This window comes from Hemiscyllium ocellatum, chromosome 14 (genome assembly GCF_020745735.1).
Source record: "Hemiscyllium ocellatum isolate sHemOce1 chromosome 14, sHemOce1.pat.X.cur, whole genome shotgun sequence".
NCBI lineage: Eukaryota > Metazoa > Chordata > Chondrichthyes > Orectolobiformes > Hemiscylliidae > Hemiscyllium > Hemiscyllium ocellatum.
The window spans coordinates 31,822,272-31,848,416 of NC_083414.1; the positions used below are offsets into that span (position 1 = coordinate 31,822,272).

Here is a 26,145-nt window from a genome sequence, read left to right on the forward strand (position 1 = left end):
CTGACATTATTATGAAAATTGCCAACTCCAGGAAAGCCAATAGAGTTAGATGTATTGATCAACAGTAATCAGACTCCTATTCAACTCCGCTCCCCTTGATGGAGAAAGATTATGAGTTTTCAGCCTGCACTTCCGACTTAACAAATGCTTCCATTGTACTAAATTCATGAGGATCGCTGTGTTTTATAATACTTGAAAATAAGCAAGAAACTTCCAAACTCAGTCATTTTTAAAAAACAGATTATCTGTTCCTTTTAACACTTCAAAATATAATATACATTTGAATAACATACTATATTAATTGCTTATATATACCAATCTCATTTTCTATAATCCAATATTTCTTAACATACTGTGGTAAATATTCAGAAGTCAATACAATCTAACAAACGAGACTTTCACAGTGTTCTAATATCCTAAACAAAATTTTAGCTGTGCTCAGAACAACTGCATCATAGTTCTTTTACCTGTAGGTATATCTACTTTTGATGCATTTGCTGTCCAATATAGCAATATTTAGAGCTGAAGATAGATGTATGGACTGAAATTGTCTGATCAGTGTAGGAGACACTGCTTTCAATGATGAACCGTCAGAAACCTGCACACTCAACTCGATATGTTTAAAAAGGTTAGAATTTTGATGCAGTAAAGAGAAGGACTCATTTAACTCAGGCATACACACAAAGAATAACAAAGACCAATACATGCTGAAGGCACATCTTCTTAGGCACTAATTGCCGTAAGATAAATTGAAATGTCCATTATGAATGTTGGTGAATATGTGAATGGAAGAATGATTGAATTAATAGAGTAGGTAGATGGACAGGTAAATGGAGAATGGGTTGGGTAGCAGGTAGTGAGGTGAGTCAAGTAAAAAGTGAGGTCTGCAGATGCTGGAGATCAGAGCTGAAAATGTGTTGCTGGTTAAAGCACAGCAGGTTAGGCAGCATCCAAGGAACAGGAAATTCGACGTTTCGGGCCAGAGCCCTTCATCAGGAAATGATGAAGGGCTCTGATGAAGGGCTCTGGCCCGAAACGTCGAATTTCCTGTTCCTTGGATGCTGCCTAACCTGCTGTGCTTTAACCAGCAACACATTTTCAGCAGTGAGGTGAGTCTAGTCAGGTTAGGTTGGGGGCCTGATTGGATGGGGTAGTCATTGTAGTGAGGGCTAGTCAGTTCAGTATGGAGAGGTAATCAGGTGGTGAAGGCTAGTTAGATCAGGTTTAGGGGTAGTTGTATGATGGAAGCAAATCAGGTCAGTTGAAGGTATAATCAGATGATAAGAGGAATAGTCAGCTTGAGTCAGGAAGTAGTTCGGTCAGCTGGAAGGACTATGTGGTTCGAGGTGTTTTTTGAGAGTGATTGGGGTGTTCAATTTTCCAGTTACCCAGGAGTTAGATGAGGATGTTTCTGAGTAACATTTCATGGAAAAGAAAGGTTCAGGGAAGTATGTAAACCTTTCTAAATTGTGCATTTTGGAGGGTCCTGGAAACAGCAGAATTGCTCATCAGAAGTTCAAATTTCCCAAGCAATACCACGTACATCAGTGTATTCAGACCTTATGCGCATCTTGCGTTATACATCTAGTCTATGCTGAAACCTCAATTATAAATAAAATTTTCCTTTTACTGAAGAAAATAAGTAATCACAATCAATCATAGCCTAACAAGGGGGAAATATAATGACAAAATGTTTAGAATCTATTAATTATATTGCATTTACAATACATGAATATGCCATTTGGCTCCACCCATTTGGTGTTAGCATTTATACTTCTCACGATATATTTTAAAGATTAGAATATTAATAATATCCAAAGATTTGATCAAAATAGTATAAGAATACAATAAAGTATTGCCTTATTTCTGTCTACTAAATGCACAATTGAGTCTGATACAATACCCTGCATTGTTCAACATCAGTGATAATTTTTCATTAAGCTTAGATCAAATCATAATGTATGGTAACAGATAAAGGTAATAGAAGAAAACTATTGCAAACTATAATTATTCATCAAAAATACAATAAATTTTTATGAGTTATGATCATGTCTGCTATATATTTGTTTAAAATAGAGGAGCACTCAGGATGATAATAAAATAAAAACACATCCACCCCTACCCATGAATACTATTGTGGGCTCCATGGAGAGTATGCATAGGGCTAGCATGTGCACTTGGTTCAGACTAATTGAGTTTCATCCCATGCGCAATGAACATTGCTTCATTTTAAATAAAGAGAGGATTGGCAAAGTACTTCAGTTCAAATGTACACGGTGCCGTGTGATCAGCAGTTGTTTGCTTTCAACACAAGCTGAAATGTGGTCTACTGAGAAGAGCAGTTCTGTGGAATTGAATCTGGATTACTTTCTTTCATATGTGCACTGCTACAGTGTAGGTGTTTTATTATTTGTTTATTGTGAGCATGGAACACATTTGGCTTTACTGTCTGTGTTTTTAATGTCATTGAACAGTTTGTGAAAGCACAAGACTGGGTACATAAATAGCTATCATAACATTTCAGAAACCTCATTTGTTAGCACTGCTTTTACTTGTGCACAGATTAAGTTTGAATTGGGATCCCAATTTCAGTATTTACAAGCATTATTAAAACAAGTCTATGAATTATAATATCAAGTAGAACAAACAATATAGAATGCTATGCTAAGCCATTTCAGATAATTGTTAATTGAATAAAGATTTGAGTCATGTTGGACAAAACAAAATTAATTGTTTTTAATAACTACAATAGAAGATATAATTCAATTTCAATCACTGGTTTTCTTTTGGAAACAGTGCTGAAATTTCTTAGCAACTTAGAATATAGTATTATAGTTGTAATAATATTTCAAATGGAAGAATATCAGTTTGTAAAAATGTAAATTATGATTATTATGCAATAAGCGAAATGGTTTAAAATAAAAAGCACTGTTTGATGTTGTTAGGATATCATTATAATGTTATATAATATTCAAATGGTTGACATTATCAAATTGATTTTAAAGCAAGTATATTGCATTCAGTTTGTAATGGATTGTTTTATTATTGATTTTAGAACATGTGTGCCTTACTACTCAAGGAAATTATTAATTTTTACTAGTATAAATTTTGACTGGTTAAATTTATAATTTAAATTACAATTTATGTTTTCCATTTCATGGTTTCTGTTCTTAGAAGCTTTGAAATTGGGAAAAAGTATAGCCTTTTGAAAACACCCATTTACCTTACAATGATAATAAATAATGTAGCATAATCTATTATGATTAAATTATTCAATATTGTTTGAGTACTTCTATAGCTTCAAAACTACGTTTGGAACTGAGTTGTTTCTTTACTCTGCCAGCACTATCACAAATGCCCAAACAAAAAATGAACCATTTTGTACATTTGTTACCAACAGTGAAAAATACTCTTCTTAATTTATATCAGGCAGTTGTTGAGAGAAGTTAATGAGAACTTCAAATCTTTCAAGAATACATGCATTTACATAAATGTTATTGTTGAAGACAATAAGAAGAGCAATTAGAAAAAGTAGTAAGTGTATCTCCTGAGCAATAAGGTCTGCTGGCAGTTGAAATCACCACAGATATTTAACCACTGTGATTCCACTGGCTGGAATTTTAACTTGTTTTAAGCAGATGATCAGGCTACCCAACAAAAAGGCAACAACATATTATTTGAAGTATATAGAGATCTCGCAATGATCTCAGAATTGGGGCACAACTGTAATATTAACCTTAAGCCTGCAGGGGGAGCTGTTACAATTTTCCTGACAGGCAACTTGCTAGCAAACAGGAACAATGCCAGAAGAGGCCCATAAAGGTTAGTAAAGGTGATTTTTTTTTCTCTCTGATTGCTTTGTAAACGAAGAGGAGTAGGATTCTACTCTGAGTTTCCCATCCCTCCTTCAAACAATAACTAACTGCTGAGGGCTGTTCCATTAGCTTCAACTCATGATTCCTAAAATCCCTTGAATGAGCCACCATTTCCATTGTATTTGGTTGCAGGACTCCAACCAGGAGTTAGAATCTTGTCTAAAGTCTCAAGATTTGTCATATTTTATGTTCTATTTTCTTGTTATTAAACTTTTAAAAATTGATTTATTATGAACCTTGGCTCTGCAGAGAAGTATTCAATACAATTCAGTAAAATATGTATTATATGTGAGCTATCACTCTGCTATGCTGCTCAATATTAAGATGTCTGACTAATGGTGCACAATGGGTTAGGCAGCATCCAAGGAATAGGAAATTCGACGTTTCGGGCATAAGCCCTTCATCAGGAATGAGGAGAGTGTGCCAAGCAGGCTAAGATAAAAGGTAGGGAGGTGGGACTTGGGGGAGGGGCGATGGAGATGTGATAGGTGGAAGGAGGTCAAGGTGAGGGTGATAGGCCGGAGTGGGGTGGGGGCGGAGAGGTCAGGAAGAAGATTGCAGGTTAGGAGGGCGGTGCTGAGTTGAGGGAACCGACTGAGGCAAGGTGGGGGGAGGGGAAATGAGGAAACTGGAGAAATCTGAGTTCATTCCTTGTGGTTGGAGGGTTCCCAGGCGGAAGATGAGGCGCTCCACCTCCAGCCGTCGTGTTGTTATGTTCTGCCGGTGGAGGAGTCCAAGGACCTGGACTCCTCCACCGGCAGAGACATGCAGGTCCTTGGACTCCTCCACTGGCAGAGACATGCAGGTCCTTGGACTCCTCCACTGGCAGAACATAACAACACGATGGCTGGAGGAGGAGCGCCTCATCTTCCGCCTGGGAACCCTCCAACCACAAGGAATGAACTCAGATTTCTCCAGTTTCCTCATTTCCCCTCCCCCCACCTTGTCTCAGTCAGTTCCCTCAACTCAGCACCGCCCTCCTAACCTGCAATCTTCTTCCTGACCTCTCCGCCCCCACCCCACTCCGGCCTATCACCCTCACCTTGACCTCCTTCCACCTATCACATCTCCATCGCCCCTCCCCCAAGTCCCTCCTCCCTACCTTTTATCTTAGCCTGCTTGGCACACTCTCCTCATTCCTGATGAAGGGCTTATGCCTGAAACGTCGAATTTCCTATTCCTTGGATGCTGCCTGACCTGCTGCGCTTTAATCAGCAACACATTTTCAGCTGTGATCTCCAGCATCTACAGACCTCATTTTTTACCCTAATGGTGCACAATGGTGCATAGTATGGAAAGGATCACGAACAGCAAATTCTGGAATTCCAACTGCATCTTAAATGAAATACTGAACAAAAAGTTAAATTTTTTCTGTTAATTATATACACATTTAAGAACATATTTATGTAATCCTAATATTTGCACATGCATAGTTATTCTGTTATAAACACAAATTAATAAACTTAAGTTCTGATTTTTTGGATCTCATTTTAGTTTTATCTTGTGTAAGGTTGATTAACCATGTGAACTTCTTTGCATTGTACTTTGTCTTATTGTCAAATATACAGAAAAAAGCCTGTTGTTAATTAGCAGTTGATATCATAATGCTATGTAACAGCCTTGTCTATCATAAAATTGAGTTTTTCATAAACATGTACTTTCCATAAATGTAACATTTACTTTATATAATAGTCATCCATATTTTCATTATGATTTTTCTCTTGCACTATTCTACCATGCTATTTCTATGATAACTGACCTTCACTTTATAGTATGCTTTTTTTTCTGTTTACTTCTGATTGGCTTATTCTGGTTTATGACTCACACCTAACCATCATGCTTCCAGTCTTCGCCCTCCTAAAAACACACAACTGATTGGTGGATAATCAGCTTCAGCCTTGGTTCTCCCCAGCCCTACCTGAGCACACTGATTAGATATTACAATCTAATATTTCCATACTCCAGCACTGAAGATCTCCCAATGCTGTCAAACAGGCAGAATTCCAACCATTGGTGAACCAGAAGTTCTCTTCCTAATCCTCTCATTCTACTCACTACCAAATCTAGCATTCCTCATTTTCATTATCAAACCTTAATATTCCATCTCTGTTGTATGTAACACTCAACTTGCACACACGATAGGTTTCTCGAACACTCCATATCTTAAACATCTCCCAGTACTGAAATTCTCAATACTTGCAGATGCTAGCATCTCCTTCAAAACTTCTATATTGGATTCTGAGAAACATCTCCCTTTTCTTCCTGCTGATTCCTCTTGCTCCCTTCCCAACAGCTTCCAGCTTGTAACAACCAAGATCCTACATGCTGAGAGGGCTGTAGTTGGCCAGCAGCTTTCCGCATGTGTGACTTCTACCATAGCCCCATCTGGCGTCCTTGACTTAAGGATAGGTTATGCTGCTGGTCTGTCAAGCACCTCTGAGGAACAAAAGGCAGCCTGACTGACAGCCCCATCATATCTACAACATTTCATGCATCATCTTCCATTCTCCCTGTGTAGTTGAACAGTAGGTTGCAGGTAGCCCAATGATGGATCCTTAAGGGGTTCTTTCTGTCACTGCTGGCAATTTACGAGTTGTGGGTGCAGGTAGAATCGTGCCATTTGTGGGCTTGCTTGCAGATTTGGTATCTCTGATTGGGAACTCACACCCTAAAGAAGGCATCCCAATAACAAGGACAAATGCATCATTGCAACCCACTGGGAGAATTCGCTGCCCACATCATCAATACTCCTCAGGATGGCCATCACTAGTGCCCAAATATCTATCCCGGCAAGCTCCCATCCCTTTGTTTTCCAGCTGAACCTTGAGTGAAGTTGTAATCTCCGCAGATGCCATTGTTCCCAGTGTCAATAGTAAAATTGGAGAGTTGCCGGTCCCCTGTCAAGCTTGGCAGCTCTTTTCGAGTAGAAGATACTGTATCAGTTGGGATTGGAAGGTGATACTGGTGGGTGTTTCTCTAGCTATTACCAGATAGGCAAGAACAAAATTCTCATTACTTAAGGAATTGGCTGGAAATTTGAACTTTTTGCTGGGCAGGTGCTCTATACCTGGCATTCTCTCTCAATCTCCATTTAAATAGAAGACTTCAGACAATTGCAGTGTAATTAAGTAAAATAGTTACGTAGGAAAAGTTAGGACAGTAAACACATAGCTTAACTCCCAAGTAACTACTAACCAACACCATACTCTCACTACTTACAACCCCCAGAACCTGAATAAATGCCTCCAGAATTGCAAAGTGCCCCCATCTGCCAGGACTGGACACCACACCCCTCTCCAATCCACACCTGAATCCCACCCTCACCCCTTGAGACCACTGGCAGACCTGACCCAACCTCTGAACCTTCCCCATTGCTCGGACCAATTGCCACATCCCCCTCAGCTGCTGTCCACCTGACCTGACCTGACTCCTGACCTCCCATGTTCCTGCCACCTAACTGGATCTCCACACTCCATCTCCACCTCCTGTTGGACCCAACTGTCCTGCAGCAAGACCCACTCATTTATCTTCCAGTAACCATAGGACTGGTCTGGACTGGACACCCCCACCATCCTGTCACCCGACTCGAATGAACTCCACGGAACTGACACATACACATATCCTCCACCAGAAACAACATTTCCAATCAACTTGACCTACCCTAAACACTTGTCTGCCCCTTGCATCCTACTTGGTTGTCACCTGACCCCTTTCCTATCTTGTACCCTACCCAGGTGGCACTCTACTCCCTGTCCAGCTGGCACCTGATCTATTTGGTATCTACTTACTTATTTATTTACTTACTCCCTTATCCTCATCCTAACAACCCCACCTCATCCACCTGGCAACTAACTGTCCCAGCACCCGAACATTACATTTACCTTTTGTACTTATTCTTTGACAACAGTTGTCAAAGTGTCTGTCAGGGCCAGCTGACTGCTGTGAAAAGGGAAAGTGATTTGCTTTTCTTAGAGTTCACACCAAGAAAGAACTGTCAAAGTGGAAGTACAGTTGCACATTTCTGAGGGAGACCTGAGTAAAATCTCCTCTCAGAAATGTGCAACTCCCTTATAACAAAAAAAAAGGCCAGAGTGGCAATCTGCAGGAGATTGCCTATCATCAGAAAATCTGGGCCAACCTACTACATCATTGTGGACCCTCCTCATTCACAAGATTAGATTTAATTTATGTCTATGTATCACGCAACACATGAGCCTCATCAAGCCCACTGTTACTTTCATTTAAAAAACAGAATTGTAGAATTTAACTCCAAAGTACTGTTTAAAAATTGTAAACTACTATATAATAGAATTCCAAATTTTATTTATTAATTTGACAATAGTAAATTCTAAAAAGTTACAAATGATGCAATCTGTTATACTGCATTTTTCTAAAGCAATAAGTAAACTTGTACTGAATAAATTGTCATGCTAAGATGATACTTATATAAAAGTAATGACAGGAAATCCAAGTACATACCAATTTGTTGCTTTAGGTCATGTTTTTAGATTTGAGGATACAAAGTTTTAGGAGCAAGTGTGTTCAATTTTACAATTTTGTAAAATGATCCTCAAGTGTCTTTGAAATTGTAATTGGTAATATATATCTAAACATTCTTGTATAATGGAGGATATTTGCTATAGTAAGTTTGCTGGCAAAAAAAAGTCTTCCCAATGCCATCTTCAATAAATGAATAAATCCTAAAGAAATGTCCATTTATTATATCAAATTATCATAATGTATCACATTTCTTTATTGTTATAAAGTTCATATTGAGAAACCATCAAAAATAGTGATGTTTAAATGTTTCTTCAGACAAAGTAAACAAATTAGATGTTTGATGCAGAATGCCTATTCTTTGTGTTAGTGTAAATGAAAAATAACATTACTGTCAACATTTTTCAAGCATTAACTCTGAAGGGAAGGGAACTTCATTTTGTGACTTTTCGAAATGTTTCTATAAATAGCCTGAAGCTGCATTTGCACATTAATGGAAATCTTCATCATTGGATCTAACACCAATTACAAACCAAACCAAATCAGGTGAAATCAGATATATCTGATTAAATCAAAATTGCCAAAGATGGATTAACTGTATATGTAACTTAAAATCATCAAATGCAGATTTTTAATTATTTAAATAATTAAGTTTTGCTGATTTTTTTTTCCTTTGGAAACTCTGGAGATTATTTAGCCTTTTGTGCAAAATAAACATTTCAGTGGATTTTTTTGAAAAGATGTCTGATTGTCAAATTCAGTTGATGGTAATAATTTAGGATAGAGCAGAGTATTACCAATGTGCTTGTGGAACAAGGACAGTTTCACTCAGACTTGGAGGTGCTGGTGTTGGATTGGGATGGACAAAGTTAAAAATCACACAATACCAGCTTATAGTCCATCAGATTTCACTCAGTAAACATTTATTCCTGCAGGCGGCAATCAAACATTCAGACACTTAGATTCTTTTACCGTATAACAATCCACAGTATCTTCAATTGTTCAAAAACTTTCAGAAGATGATTTCTGAGAGCTTGATTGCTAACACCTATCTTCAAACCACACAGTACCATGAATGAATAAATGAGGCTCATTCTGCCTTCAGGACCTAAATTAAGTTCTCAAGCCATGGAGCCATGCAAAATTCTCAAAAAGATTATTGCAGTATTGCAAATTATACATCCTAATATCACAGTTTTGAGAAGCAAAATTGTGTAGAAGAGGCAGGATATAGTTTAGGAAATATCTTTCTCCATGGAAAAATTACTCTTTGAACAGTTATGATTTGGAGATGCTGGTATTTACTGGGGTGTATAACGTTAAAAATCACACAACACCAGGTTATAGTCCAACAGGTTTAATTGGAAGCACACTAGCTTTTGGAGCGCTGATGGAGGAATGGCGCTCCAAAAGCTAGTGTGCTTCCAATTAAACCTGTTGGACTATAACCTGGTGTTGTGTGATTTTTTATCTTTGAGCAATAGAATTCTCATTAAATCAGTAAAAGATTAATTCCTGAACTGTCACAGCATCACAAATTATGAGTCCCCACAAAACCTTAATCACTAGGCAACACGAGTGCAATATGGATGTGTGCACACATCTTTGAAGGTGGCAGTACAGGTTAAGAAAACAGTTAATAACCCAGATGGAATCCTAAACCTCGTAAATAAGGCAAAGAGTTCAGGAAGCTATCCTAATTCTGTGTAAAGCATTAGTTCAGCAGACATACTATCACTAATTATGAGTATTATTATTTAGAAAAGGAATGATGTATTTGGAAGAAGAATAAAAGACCTTCTGTCTGGACCCATTATATTAAATTTTGTACTAATAGATTATTCCAGTTTACAAGGGAGCTGCCTGGACCATCGTGCCTGCACCAGCTTTTTAACTGAGCATCATCACCTGGTGCCAAATCTGAATTTATCCCATCCCCTTGTGCATTATTTTTATCCAAATAATCATCCAATGCTTCCTTGAATGTCTCAATTGAACCTGCTTCTATCACACTTCCAGGCAGTGCATTCCATACCTTGACTACTTGCTGAATGAAAAAGGTTTTCTTCACTTCATCCTTGTTTCTTTTGCAGATCACTCTAAATCTGTGCCCACTGGTTCCTTTTATAAGCCAGGACAGTTTTCCCTTACCACTCTATCTAGCATGCTCACCATGTTGAATACCTCTATCAGATCACTTCTGAGCCTTTTTTCTATTTGAGGGGAACCATCCCATCTTATTCATCTATCCCCACAGCTGAAGTCTCTCATCTTTGGAACCAATCTTGTAAGCCACGTCTGCATTCTCTCCACTTTTCACATCCTTCCTATAATGTGGTGGTCAAACTGTACACAATCCTCCATCTGAGGTCGAACTTGTATATGTTTAACATCACCTCCTTGCACTTGTACTCTGTTCCCCTATTAAGAAAGCTGAGGTTACAATGTGCTTTCCTGACTGGTAGACTTTTCATGCCACTCTCAATAACCTGTGGACATATACATGACTTAGTTCAGGTGTCTCTACTATTCTCCTTTGGATTATTCATACCTATTAAGTTACTTTTAAAACCTTCCCAATCACACTAGCAAAATGACTTAAAAGGAACTTAGTCCCAACTTGTACAGATGCTATCTTCTCCAGCGCCTGTCCCAGGAATCTAAAGCCCTCCTTCCTGTACTGTCTTTCCAGCCATGCATTCATCTGCCTTTTCTCCTTTTTCTGGACTCACTTGCATGTGGCACTGGGAGTAATCCGAAGATTGCTACATTTGAGGTCTTGCTTATTAACTTCCTATTTAGCTCCTAAAAATCTGATTGCAAGATCACAGCTCCCTGCTGACCTAAGTCAATGGTACCATAATCTCAGGCTGTTCATCCTCCCTCATGTGACGATACTATGGCTTTAAGAGGTTACTTTGTCCTTTTTTTTAAGAGCGCTTTTAAGGCCGAGATATCATGCAGTCCAGCAGAGCCTTGAGAGTAAACAGCTTGTGAGGCCTTGAAATTTTTTTTTAAAGTTGGAACAATTGAAACAGCCTGAATGGGTATAATCAAGCTGTCACAAAACCAGGATTTTTAGGTTTTAGTTTTTCAGCAGTTGCTGTTGGTGTCTTGAAGAAATGAAAGCTGATTTTTCCCTCTCAGTTATAGCCAAAAGCTGGGGTCCTCTTTCTGTTACTGGAGTTGCATGTGAGACAATGTGTTTTCTGAATTTGTCTTTTGCCAAGGATGTGTTTAAGGGATGTTTATTGTATTGGAAAAGTTAATAAGTAATCATTACTGTATCTAATATCCAATAGAGTAATTATTCCAATTCCTTCTTTCTTTTGTTGTATTTTAACTTAAAGCAGATGAATAAAGTGTGCTTTGATTTAAATCCGGTAGTTTGACCAATCGACTTGTATCTGGAATGCAACACCTTGTAATAACCTTTAAAATAAGAAAAAGCTAGGTATATTTTAAGGGGGTTTGGTCTGTTCCATAACATCCGGATAATGGCTTGCAGCCACATCCTGGATCATTGAAGGCCACAGAAATGTCCGCCTTTTCTCCTAACTAATCAATCCCTATCACTATTGCTGCTCCATTCTTCTTTTCCTCCTGTATGGCTGAGTCACTGGTGGCACCATAACCATGGCTCTGTCTGCACTCTGTTCCCAAACCGTATTGTGAGCGGGATGTCAGAAGATTCTTCCAATGTCTATCTGCTTCTCTTGGACTACCTTGCAGTCAACATTCCCTTCCTTCCTTCCGACTCTTAAGCCACGATGTGACCTGACCACCTCTCTGAACCTGTTATCCATGTAACGCTCAGCCTCACTGATAAGCCAATATCTCCAATTATTATTCAGATTCCAAAACCTGGAGGTCAAGTTCCTGTAGCTTGAAATTCTCCCTGCATGTATGGTTGTCTAGAACCTCAGTAGGGTCCCTAACTTCCCACGCATTAGATTACTTACAGTGTGGAAACAGGCCCTTCGGCCCAACAAGTCCACACCGACCCGCAACCCACCCATACCCCTTACCTAACACTACGGGCAATTTAGAATGGCCAATTCACCTGACCCGCACATCTTTGGACTGTGGGAGGAAACCGGAGCACCTGGAGGAAACCCACGCAGACACGGGGAGAACATGCAAACTCCACACAGTCAGTCGCCTGAGGCGGGAATTGAACCCAGGTCCCTGGTGCTGTGAGGCAGCAGTGCTAGCCACTGTGCCACCGTGCCGCCCCGCATTAAAGCCACACATTCTACTTGACTGATCTGTTTCTGTCATGTCTTAAACTTAAGTTCACTTGATCTTTCTTACTTAGTATTAAACTTAATATGCTTATGCAAACTTTATTTTCCTTACAAGTCTTTGCTTATTTATGACTTTACAATTTGGTCCTGAGTTTGACTTATTCCTGTTGTTTCTCAGTTAATCCCTTCTTCCAAAAAAAGTTTTTAAGATCACGAACCAATCACCCCATCGGTTCCCTGTGATGTCACTGTTTGATTTTTATTTTCCCCCGTCAGCGGTTTCCCCAAAACTGCAGCTATTACACTATGTCTCCCCTCTCATTATATCCTCTTGCTGCTGTGTTGAAGCTGAAATACTAGATTGGAGAACAAGTGTCGCTGTTTTTCATATGGAGAAGATTAAGAGGGAGCTTTGCCAGAGGTGGTCAAAATCAAAGGATTTTGGATAAGAATGAATAATGTCTAAAGAGTCAATAACCAGATGACATAGGTTTAAGACAGGAAAATGAGAGGTAATATGAGGGAAATCTTATTTAGTGACAAGTTTATGGAATGCACTGCCTGCTTTTTTGCAACTCTGCCCAGTTTCCTGTGTTTATTTTGCCTTTCCCTGGTCCTTTCCTTTGGAGATACCAGATATTGTCTATTGTATTAGCAATTCTCCTAAACACTACTGTGGCAAGGCAACAAATGAAATAAAAACTATGTGCGAAGGAAAGTCAGCAGGTCTGGCAGCATCTGTGAAGAGAGAAACAGAGTTAACATTTTGAATTCTTTAGAAACATTAACGTTGTTTCTGTCTCCACAAAGACAGTCCCCCCACCCACAAAGATGGGTAGGAGTGCTAAACCCTCCGTGTAGACATCAGTTCTGTCTTGTGGTCAAAAATAATGCAGCTAATGAGCTACTATATACTAACCATCATGCATGGGAGCATTTTTTGTGAATTCTTTTAAAATTGCCTTGAAAAATTCGGAGTCTTGTTAAAATTCTTTCAGGTTTAGAAGCTGATTCATTTACTTTTGAGTAAGTATCGACCCACTCACCAAGATTCCTTCAACAGCACTTCTCAAACCTACAACCTCTGTCACCTAGAAGAACAGATATAGCAGATATGTGAAAACACTACCACAACCAAGTTCCCTTCCAAGCCACTCACCATCCTGTACTGGAACTAAAGCACTGTTCCTTCACTGTGTCTGGTTCAAAATATGGAACTCCCTTTCTATCAGCAAGTGTAGAACTGTTACAAATGTCAACAAGAAGCCTACACCTCTTTTTGGCCAATATTCAGTCTCAGGATTCTTAAACAATCACTGTCATTAGAAGATAAGTAAATGTTTTTAAACATACTATATTACTTCAATGCTGTGAAACCAGGTGGACCCTGAGTGCTTTTGTACTGCACAGTATGTTCATTGCCCCTGGTCCCATTGCTGTTTCACATTTACCCCACCAGGACTAAACATTAGCCTGCTGATGAAAGGTGACTGCCCCAAAATGTATTTGTTTGAGTGGGTGAGCTTCCATTGGAACATTCACTCCCTCCCCCACTGATGAACAGTGGTGACAGTATGCACAATCTACATACTGAACTGCAGCAACTTATTCAGGATTCTTCAACAAAGATCTTTCAAACCTGAGACCTGTAGCACTTAGAGGATAAGGTCAACAGATGCACAGGAATACTGCCAGCTGCAAGTTTCCCTTCAAACCACTCACATTCTGACTTGGAACTATGTTGCTCTTCCTTCACTGCAATACAATCAGAATCATGGAGCTCACTTCCTAATAGCACACCAGTGGACCTACTCCCCATTACATTGCAGTGGATAAGGATGGTGGCTGATGACACGCTCAGGGACATTTATTTTTTCTTTATTCTTTCATGAGATTTGGGATTTGCTAACATTCCTAATTGTCCTTGAATTGAATGACTTACTAAGGGCCAATCCAGAGGGCATAAAAGAGTCAATGACATGTGGGTCTGGTGTCACGTGACAGCCAGACCAAGTAATGATGCAAGTATTTCTTCTGTAAAGGACATAAATGGCCAAGTGAGTTTTTATGACAATCAACATAGTCACCATTACTGTGGTTTGCTTTCAATTCCAGATTTATTAATTGAACTGAAAATAAAACCTGCTGAATTTGAACCCATACTGTCAGATTATTAGCCTGGGTTTCTGTATTACCAAACATGTGATATCACAACATTACTAGCTCCAACATAAAACACTGGCCCAGTCAGTGGCAAGCAGATCCCATGAATGAGAAGAAGTCACTAGTATTAATCCTTGGCCTCATTTCTCCAGGTTTTTAGATATTTTTACCATACCTGAAACAGAGAACTGAATTCACATCTGTCCATTTTCTTATATCTTCCTGTATATTTGTCCAAGCTTTCAGTGGATGGACTGCAATCACCTTACTAAAATGAGACCAGATTTAAACTGTTTTATTTTACAGACCGCAAATTAATATAAAATAATATGAGAATCAGAATTCACAGATTCAAAGAATTGTTATGGTGCAGAAGCAGTCCATTTGGCCCATTGAGATAGCACAGCTCTTCAATGAGCATCATTGCCTAATGCTAATCTCCTGCTTTGTCCTCATACCTTTGCACATTTGCTTTTTCCTAAATAATCATTCAATGCCTCAACTGAACCTGCCCCCATGACACTTTCAGGCAACGTGTTCCATACCCTAACTACTCTCTCATCATCCTTGCTCCTTTTATACATCACTTCAAATCAATTCTGTCTTATTGTTATTCTTTTTATACATCTACCCCTAGCATCTGTCCTATACCAACTATAATTTAAAGCTGTGTCCCCTAGTAACAGCTGACTCCATTAGTGGAAAAAGGTTCTCACTGTCAACCCTATCTAAACCCCTAATCATCTTGTACACCTCTATCAAATCTCCCCTAAACCTTCTTTTCTCCAATGAAAACAGCCCCAAGTGCCTCAGCCTCTCCTCATACGATACATGAAAGTAATTTCTCCCTATTCTATCTAGCGCACTAATGATTTTGCAAACTTCTATCAGATCTCCTTTTAGCCACCTTCTCTTCAAAGGAAATGGTCCCAACTTTGTCAAACAGTCCTGATAACTGAAATCTTTCATCCTGGAATCACATTTGTAAATCTCTTCTGCACTCTCTCCAATGCATTCACATCTTTCCTACAGTGTGGCACCCACAACTGGACACAATGCACCAGCTAACAGCTATCTCCTTCTGTCGTGCCTTCTTCAATGATCTGTGCACATATACACCCAGGTCCCTCTGCTCCAGAATCTCCAATTTTATGTTGTCTTTCATTGTTCTTCCTACAAAAGTTCATGACTTCATATGTCTCTGCATTAAACCTGATCTGCAACTGACCTGCTCACTCCACCACCTTGTCAAAATCCGTTTGGAGTTCTGATTTGGAGATGCCGGTGTTTGACTGGGGTGTACAAAGTTAAAAATCACACAACACCAGGTTATAGTCCAACAGGTTTAATTGGAAGCACACTAGCTTTCGGAGCAATGCTCCTTCACCTCCTTCAATCACCTGATGAAGGAGCGTCGCTCCGAAAACTAGTGTGCTTCCAATTAAACCTGTTGGACTATAACCTGGTGTTGTGTGATTTTTAACTTTTGGAGTTCAGCATCGTTGTCCTCACAGTTTACAACTCTTCCAAGTTTTGTGCCATCTGCAAACTTCGAAATTATTCCTTGCACACCCAGATCCAGAAGGAAATGCATGGATCCCAATATTGACACCTAGGAAATTGCACTACAGCCTTCCTCCAGCCTTGAAAAATATCTATTGATCATTAGACTCTGATTATCGATCCATCTTTTTTAAATGTGACTACTAATTCTCTCCAAAATAATTGTTTCTAGAAGTTTCCCCATCACTGAACGTAAATTGTCTGGTCTATAATTTCTGGGATTAAATTGCAACCTTACTTGGTTGTAATGTTTGCCTTTCTCCAGTCTTCTGGCTCCTCTCCTGAGTCCAAGGAAGACTGAAAGGTTATGGCCACTGTCTCCACAATTTCTACTCTCGCTTTCTTCAAAATCCTTGGATGCATCTCATCCAGTCCCGATGTCTTGTCTATTTTAATTGCCAACAGTCTATTGAAGTCACCTTCTTTATTAATTTGGAACCCTGTGAGTATGAGATTCCTACTCTGTCACTATAGGTTGGACAGCATCCTTCTGTTTTGTAAAAGTAGAGGAGTAAAGTATTCATTTAACACATGTAGGTTTCCCCTGGTGGTAGGAGTTCTTGACCTTGACTGAATCAATTTGGCCCATGTGTTTTTATCCCCTCTTGCACTAGGAAATGGGGGATCATTTGGTCCATCCCTTGTCTGTCAATTGGTCAGATGGACCTGTAATGAAACTGGCATTAGCTTCCCAAGTGTGGACATTCATTGATCAATCCCTTACCACATCCCTCCAGCACCCCACCATATCACCTCCAAACATACAGGTCAGCAATGGACTTTAACTTAATACAAGCTGGAATTGACTGAATGTATTAATATTTGACTTGATAGGATAAATAGTTTCAATGATTGATGCAGTCTTCTCAAAAGGATCCAAATTAGGAATAGGCATCCTCTCCAGGGAGGGACAGCACACTGGCTCAGTGGTTAGCACTACTGCCTTTCAGCACCAAGGACCTGGGTTCAATTCCAGGCTCGGGTGACTGTCTGTATGGAGTTTGAACATTCTCCTCATTTCTGCATGGGTTTCCTTTGGCTGCTTTGGCTTCCTCCCACGGTCCAATGAGGTGCAGGTTAGGTTGATTGGCTGTGCTAAATTGTCCAGGGATGTGCAGGTTAGGTGGATTAGCCATGGGTAATGCAGGGTTACAGGGTAACGGGAGGGACTGGGGGTGAGTCTGGGTGGGATGTTCTTCAGAGGGTCGGTGTGGACTTGCTGGGCTGATTAGTCTTTCTCCACACAGTAAGGATTCTATTATTAGTATCAAAGGAAAAAATGTTACATTTTTAGAATACCTTGGACCTCAGAACATCTCAAAATGTGTTACAATAGTAACAACTTTGTAAAACTTATTAATTTGCTGTAATGTAGGTTATGCTGCAGCCAATTGGTGATCATTTATCTAGGCCCTACAACCAGCAATCTGTAAAGATCAGATCATTGTGTTATGGTGGTGTTTAGTCAGCAATAAAGATTTGTCAGGAGAGTGGGAGGAATTCCCAAGTTGTTCATAGTGCCATGGCATTAATTGGGTCCATTTGAGAGTGCAGGAATATCCTCTGTTCCACATTTCATCCAAATGATAGCATCTTCAACAGTACAGTTCTGATGTTCCCATGAATTTGCTGCCATATTCTTATAAATGGCATTTGTTGTAAATGTGAAATATGTAATTAGACAGTTTGGAACATTGTTAGTATCTCTCATACACAATACATACTTTGGAGAGAATATAGTGGTGTTTGAATAGTGGATGTTTAAAATGATTGACAGACTATTGATAATTGCACATCTAGATTCCATGTCTAGCTTCTTGAGTGCAGTTGTAATTGTATATAATCAGGTAAGTGAAGAGAATTCCATTAAACTTCTAACTTGAGCCTTGTAAACTAGTAGAAAGGAGTTTCAAAAGTCAGGCAATGAACTATGTGGTGTAGAATAATTATTCCTTGATCTTCTCGAGTAGTTGCACACTTATGTGGCTGGTCCTGTCAGTTTCTGGACAGTGATGATCCCTGGATGTTGATTGTAGTGGATTTGAGATGGTAAAACATTGAACCTCATTGGGAGCTTGCACAACTTTTTCTTATTGAAGGTACTCAACTGACATTTGCATATTGCAAATATTACCTCTCACATTTCAGCTCAAGGCTGCACATCAAAAATCCCCTCTGAATATTGAACTGTAGCAGACTTAATGAGTGGTTGCTGCTCAGAAAATAGCCTTTTATTATCCATTCCTGAATGGTACCAATCTTATAAGTGATTACCTGAAAGATAGCCACCCAGTTTATTTGTGGCTATGACTCTGCTACCTCCAACATTTCATTGTTCTTGACGTTTCAATTGTTTCAAGAAAAACACCACTGGTTGCCTTGATTACTCAGGTCCCAGATATCCTGCTGGTCTTGTTGCTGTGTGTTCAGCTTACAATTCCAGCTCTTAGGTACAAACAATTTTTGAAATCTTGAAGATGCACAATCAATTATAACTAATGCCATACATTATTAGATGCCTTGCCCCAGAAAAACCTTGACCATTATCTACTTCTGGAGTGTCTTGCGGAAAGTGGTGTGGTGGCAAATGGATGGGCTCTGTCTCATTTCTGGTGTGCTACAGTTCCTCAGGCAGCTCTATGGCAGTACAAAGAAAACTTATTAATTCGAACATGTAAGAACTTCTTGAAGTACATTTTTTAAACAGTGCCCATTATGATTATTTACCCACCTGCTAACTACAAAGAAGAGAAACAAAGGGCCTCCTCGGGCACGTTTTGTCTTAGGCATGTAGATGCAGCACGGAAACAGACCCTTCGGTCCAACTCATCCATGCCAACTAAGTTTCTCAAACTATACTAGTCCCACTTGCCTGCATTTAGCCCATATCCCCCTAACCTTTTCTATTCTTTTAAATGTTGTAAACTGTACCTGCATTTACCAATTCCTCAGGCAGTTCATTCCACAAATGAACTCACTGTGTTCAAAATTTGTGAGAAGCTTTGTAGCTCGGGTGTTCGTTGTTGTGGTTCTGTTCGCTGAGCTGGGAATTTGTGTTGCAGACGTTTCGTCCCCTGTCTAGGTGGCATCCTCAGTCCTTGGGAGCCTCCTGTGAAGTGCTTCTGTGATATTCCCTCTGGCATTTATAGTGGTCATTATAGTCCACTATAAATGCTGGAGGAAACATCACAGAAGCGCTTCACAGGAGGCTCCCAAGCACTGAGGATGTCACCTAGACAGGGGACGAAACGTCTGCAACACAAATTCCCAGCTCGGCGAACAGAACCACAAGAACTCACTGTGTGTGAGAAATTGCTCCTCAGGTCCCTTTTAAATCTTTCTCCTCACCTTAAAAATATGTCCTCTCATTTTGAACTCACCCACTCTAGGAGAAAAACCTTTGCTATTTACTTTGTCTATGACCTTGATGATATTATAGACTTCTGTAATGTCACCCCTCAACCTTCTTTTTTCCATTAAAAAGTGTCCTTGTAATTCAAATCCTCCAGTCCCAGTAACATCCTGGTAAGTCTACTCTGAACCCTCAATTACCCCGTATTCCTAAATATCCCCTTTCCTGGTCTGGCTTACATGTGACTCCAAATATGCAGCAATGTGTTTGACACTTAACTGCCCTCAGAATGACTTAGCAAGCAACTCAGATCAAGGGCAATTGGGGATGGTATCAAATGCTGGCCTTGCCAGTGATGCCCACATCCCATGAAATAATAAGAAAAAAACATCTCAAGAAAGTAAAAGAACATAAGATTTAGGTTGAGCACCCTGCCTGCATCACTCTGTGATAATCTCATGGCTGATCTGTTTGTGGTCTCAATTCCACTTTCTTGGCTGGCCCTCCCAGAACTCTCGAGTCCCTTGTCAATCAAAAATCTTTCCAATCCAGCCTTGAAAAATACAATGACCAAACTGTACTGTAATTTAAGTCATCTTCCTGCCACTCAATGATCCAGTACATCCATATTTCTTTAAAGCTTGTCAAAACCTGGAGTTTTGTGAAAATTCCTCCAAATATCAACATTCTTCTTCAACAGTACCTTGTCTTGAAGTTCTAAATATAATTGAAATGTTGTTTCCTGAGGTTTCTCAGAGTTAGGCAACCATCACTGTGCTTTCCTAGATAAGAGGACATAAACAGACAGAATGTAAATGATAACTAAGTAATCTTTATGACCCCACTCTTTTTATTAAAGAAAGGGCTCTTGGGGAGGTGAAATAGGCCTGAAAATGGGTTACCTTGGACTTGATGTAGAGTGAGCAAATGGGTGGAGACATAAATGCATCAGTTTGGGGGATTATTTATATTCCAAATGTCATTGCACAATACTGAATTTCTCCCATAATGGGGAATCTAATTTGTTAATTGCACAAATAGTATTGATCTACCCATCCAACACTATGCAGACTATCTCAACTTCAGCTCACTGAACAGGATCCCCATTACTGAAAGTTAAAAAGTAGCCATTCTTGGATTCTCTTACATTGTTTACGGATCTCTCATGTGAAAGAAAGCTGCCTTCCCCCCCACCTGGAAATTGTTAGACTTTGCCTTAATTCCAGAAAATAAACAAGAGAAACATTTTTTCTTGGAAAAAGAAGTGCTGGATCCATGCTGTGAAGCACCAACCAAGAAATCCTGTGTTTTTGCAATTTTGCATCCCAAGAAACAAATCAAGAAATGGGTATATCCACTAAATGCACCAAGAACTAAATGGATTTTTGTCCCCATTTTGCTGCTGTCTCACAGCACTAAGGACCCAAGTTCAATTCCAGGCTCAGGTGATTGTGTGGAGTTTGCATGTTCTCTCCATGTCTGCATGGATTTCCTCTGGGTGCTCTGGTTTCCTCCTATAGCACAAAGATCTGTAGATTAGTTTGATCGGGCATGCTGAGATTGTCTGCAGTATTCTGGAATGTGTAGGTTAGGTGGATTAGCCAAGGTAAATGCGGTTATGGGATGTGGTGGGGGCTTGGGGCTAGGTCTGTGAGATGCTCTTCGGAGGGTTGAGGGGCCAAATGGCCTCTTTCTGCATTGTAGGAATTCTATGATTTGTTGTCCCCCTCTCCTGTGGCCCAGTTTCAGGTACAGAAAGCTTGGATTGCTGCAAATACTCAGGCCATAACCAGACCTCAGCACCTTCCATGCAAGCTTCAGGTACTAATCATATGTCCTTAGGCTGCTACTGTTTTGAAGAGGATCATTTAAGCTAACTTCCTCACCAGCAACACACACAGTTAAGTGAGGAGGGGGAAGAGGATGGGATGATGGCTAGCATGGGGCTCCAGGAGCTCATAGAGGTACAGTATAGCTAGCTGGAGCTGTTCCCCTGCTGCACCTTGTTAAATTTAAAAGTAAGTATTTATAATTTAGGTGGCAACTTCCAACCATTGTCTTTCCTGATCTCTGGTTACACCATTGAACAACCTATAAAACCCTTGGGAGAGGAAGGAGCAGTATTGGTTTGAGGTAGCCTGCACGGTGTTTGAATATTACCCTGCTCAATATAGTGTTAGATGTACTTCATACTCAGGAAACAACACTGAAATTGGTGTCTTTGTCTCCATCTCACACCTACAAAGTGGGCAAAGCAAGGTTCAATTTTCCACCTTTTCTCCATCTGAGAAGTTTATTGAATCTGCAGTATATAACCATGTGACTACTAAAACTGATTAGGTCACAATGTTTAAAAGGGAATGAAGAAAACAGGTAAAGAAGAAACTTAAGTACAAGGAAAAGTAACATAAAAATTGCAGTGGTTCAAGGTGGTTCACCATGACTTCTCAAGAACAGTGTGGAATGAGTAATAAAGACTAACATAGCCAGTGTTGAGCACATCCCACAAATGATTTTTTAAAAGTGCTTCTCGCTCTTTGAGACAGAAATTGGGCATTGTTTTGCTTGTGTTACACAATAGATGCATCAATGATCTATTTTGAAAATAATATTTTGCACCCATATTATGTCTGAAAGATGCCCATCCAATAATAGGTCAATATATTTTTCAGGTGTCCATGCCAGCTTCTAAAAAGGTATTGTTTACCTTATACATATAAATGGCTGGTTTAAGTCCCTTTGTGAAATTGTATAATTGGTGAAGCAGGAGCTAAAATTTTCCCATTATTCAGTGACCAGTATGTTTTTTAAAAATACATTGAAGAATTGTTCTTTCTGAACCATGTAGAGTCTTCTTCTAACTCCTTCTCCCATTCCCTTCTCGCATCCCCTCTTGGTGAGACAAGAAGCCCGAGATCCTAAAATGACCAAGCCATCTGTGGAGGAAACAACTCCCCCAAATAGTATTGGTAAGACAAAAGGTTGAACGTAGGTTCAGCGGTAGACGCTGGTGAGTTACGAGGATGAAATTACTGGCTTGAGAAAAGAGTTTATGGCGGCTCCAAACAGACAAGAGACGTTGGTCTCTCTGTAAATGATTAGAGGAAATTTTGGCTAATTCTGGAATCAGATGCTGTCTGACAATACAAGAGTGATGATGGCAGACAATGTCATAATCATCAGAGTGATGCCATTCTCAACAAAATGTATGTATTAAGTTCACAAGATTTATTGAATAATGCCAATATGTTTTCTTACAATATCTTGTTTCAGGTGTATGACACCTTATCTATCATTTCTTCCTAATAATCTTTTTGAGGATAGAATCCAGGATTTGATTGACAGTTTGTTGTTATATTGCTTGCCACAGTCCTCCCTTTTTTGTATTATGTGCCAGCCACATCTGAGATCAGAGTGGCTGACTGGTTGCCCCTTTAAAAGCCTTCTGAGAACACAGCTGGGCATTGCTCTCTGAAGTTATGCACTGTATCTGATTCAAAAAAGGATTGCAGCTCTTGTGATTCAGCAACACCCAAATCTACAACAATTTTGTGAACAATCCATGAGTTTTGCCTTACCTGTGTTATTTCACTGTTTAATAGACTCTTAGTTACAATTCACAGTTGATGCACACTCACTTCTCATAGTGGGCATTGTTTTGTCCATAGTATGAAAACAGGCAATATTGTCGATAAACCAGCAAAAGTAAATTCTTCCAGGAGTTATAGCCAATTTTATAATGAAAATTATAGGTTTTTATACTTGGACTTCCTTCTATGTGGGTTGCTTGCATTCTGTGTACTCATTTAACTGACACACAGATTATACCTCATGAATCCAGCCTTCTGATCCAAATGTTGGATAACATTGACGTAGTAGCCTAATAGTTCACCAGGTTATACCACAAAATGAAAGTATGTCATTTCAAGCCAGCTGTTTCCCATTTGAGTTGGGCCATCAGGTGGAAGTAGGAGATGTTTCTCTTCAGTGAGGGAGACAGAGAACTGAATCCACATCACATTTGTGTACCTTCCTTGGTTACCTGGAAGATAACATTAACACAGACTCAAAAGCAGTCAATTTGCCTAGATCCTCGGTCATGTCACTAGAAGAGTGTTTGGGATATTAATATATAGTGACATTTCCAGATAATGCATTTTATTTTTTAGGCTGGGCTTAGAACTCTGCATGACATTGGACCAGAAATTCGTAGAGCAATTTCATGTGATCTACAGGAAGAGGATATTATTGAGGGGACTCAAGAAGAGGATGAGGATATATACAGAGTAAGTTAACATCCCTTCAGTAACTCCTGTTTTGTGTTGCTTCAAGAAACTTTCAGTTACACAGACTGTATGCAGTAAAGGAATATGGAAATAATTTACCTTTATAGGTGTATAAATAAGAAAAAATTAGTTAGCATGGCATTAGCCTTTATTATGCATTCATTTTACCACGTTTGTGCAGCACTCATAGACATGGTAGCACTGACCACATTAATACCACTGATTATTTTAATTGGTGGTACAGATGTGGTGTCGTCTAGTAACTAGGAGAGTTGACATAATGTCCAGAAATCCATTGTAGAACATGACAAAATAGCATCTCATGATGATGGTGCATGTTGCAGTCACCATTTATCATCATGTGCCGGCATAAGCTTTAAACAAAGCATGTTTTTTGACATGTAGGTAAATACATATAAAGTTTCTGGTGAGTTACAAAGGGTATTCTTGCATCCATTGAACTTGACTACCAGTCTGCCTGTATTAGGATGTATGATATGCAACATTACATGTTTTTGCATCCACTGTATTATTTTGAGTATCAGAGATAGACAAAATTTAAAATGGAGTGCAGCCAATATATCCTGACTAACAAAACGGAGGTAGAAATTCCTCATGATTAGTATCTATTCCATTAATATTGATTATACTGACAATGAACAGGATCTGTAAGTGGTGGCCTGAATGATACTGCCTGTTTCGTGATATTATCCTTGAAAAAAGCTCTAGCTGATTATGCTTTACTTAAGGAGGCAGTCTGTTTCTCTTACAAACATTAGTGAAAGTTGAAATAATTTATTGCTCAGAATGCCGCTGAGGTTGCTGTGGATGTCCCTGTAATAGACAATTGTCTCATGAAATTTCTGTTACTGTATGTAGAGTGGGAAATTTTAGAAAGAAGAGGCTATTTAACTCAAAAGTTTTGGTTTTATTGACATTCCCTTATCAGTGGGTTCCCTGATGTAATACAAACTAGCATCCAAACTCCAATTTGAGTCTCCAATAAGTATTTGTTTGTCAAAAGTAGTGGGCGGCACGGTGGCACAGTGGTTAGCACTGCTGCCTCACAGCGCCTGTAGACCCGGGTTCAATTCCCGACTCAGGCGACTGACTGTGTGGAGTTTGCACGTTCTCCCCGTGTCTGCGTGGGTTTCCTCCGGGTGCTCCGGTTTCCTCCCACAGTCCAAAGATGTGCGGGTCAGGTGAATTGGCCAAGCTAAATTGCCCGTAGTGTTAGGTAAGGGGTAAATGTAGGGGTAAGGGTGGGTTGCGCTTCGGCGGGTCGGTGTGGACTTGTTGGGCCGAAGGGCCTGTTTCCACACTGTAAGTCTAATCTAATCTAATCTAATCTAAAAAAAATTAATGCTCTAAAATCGTTGCCTCTTCCATAAATTGAACAGACTATTTGGCTTTATAATATTGCTGTCATTTCTACTTAAAGGATTCTTCAAGTAATTTTAAAGATAAAGAGTAAATACCCTACACTCAAGCCCAGCAAACTAATATGAAAGATGAGTGAGAGTTAACACAGACCAAATAAAAAAAAGGAGTCATAGAATCATGACAGAAATAATGTAATAGTACAAAAACTAACATAACAACAATTTACTGAGGTATGGTTTTGAGTCTGTCAGCTTCACGTGGGCCCATGACACAGCAATATGCAAACTGAAACCATTATTTATACACATCTAATAGTGTGAGACATTAAATCATAAAAGTATTGGAAAGTTTTCAATTGTACTTAGAATTATTTCAATTAAAACTCTGCAATAAATAAAAAAGGAAATTTAATGACAAACCATTGCTGTTGTTCAATTAGGTTTGATTAAGTATCATTCTGCATGTGAACGAAACCCGTACACATTCACTAAAACTTCCATAGCATGAGCTTTGTTCATCCCTTTTATAGCAAAGTTTTGCTTTTTCCTCATTCATTACCTGTCATTCATATTACAGTCCATGTGGATACTTTCTACATTGCTACAATAAGACCTCCTATTAAGTGACCTACTGCTAATAAGGATATTGTCAATTATAATCATATAGTGGCTGATAGAACACTCAACATGCAGGTTGTTTTATCTTGTACATTGAGCTAATACTGCTACTTACACATTGAGATTCTAGTTTGGAACATCTCAGGCTCTGGGGATCTGCAC

At 39.4% G+C, this 26,145-nt stretch overlaps 1 protein-coding gene across 1 annotated transcript in view; it reads left to right on the forward strand.

Annotated features, from left to right (window-relative positions):
- The window catches only part of LOC132822470 (voltage-dependent L-type calcium channel subunit alpha-1D-like), a 579,417-nt gene that overhangs the window by 513,324 nt on the left and 39,948 nt on the right, over positions 1 to 26,145 (forward strand). The window contains exon 43 of the mRNA XM_060835847.1: positions 23,867 to 23,983. Within this exon, the coding sequence (XP_060691830.1) occupies positions 23,867 to 23,983 (117 nt within the window). The remainder of the gene's footprint in view (positions 1 to 23,866; positions 23,984 to 26,145) is intronic.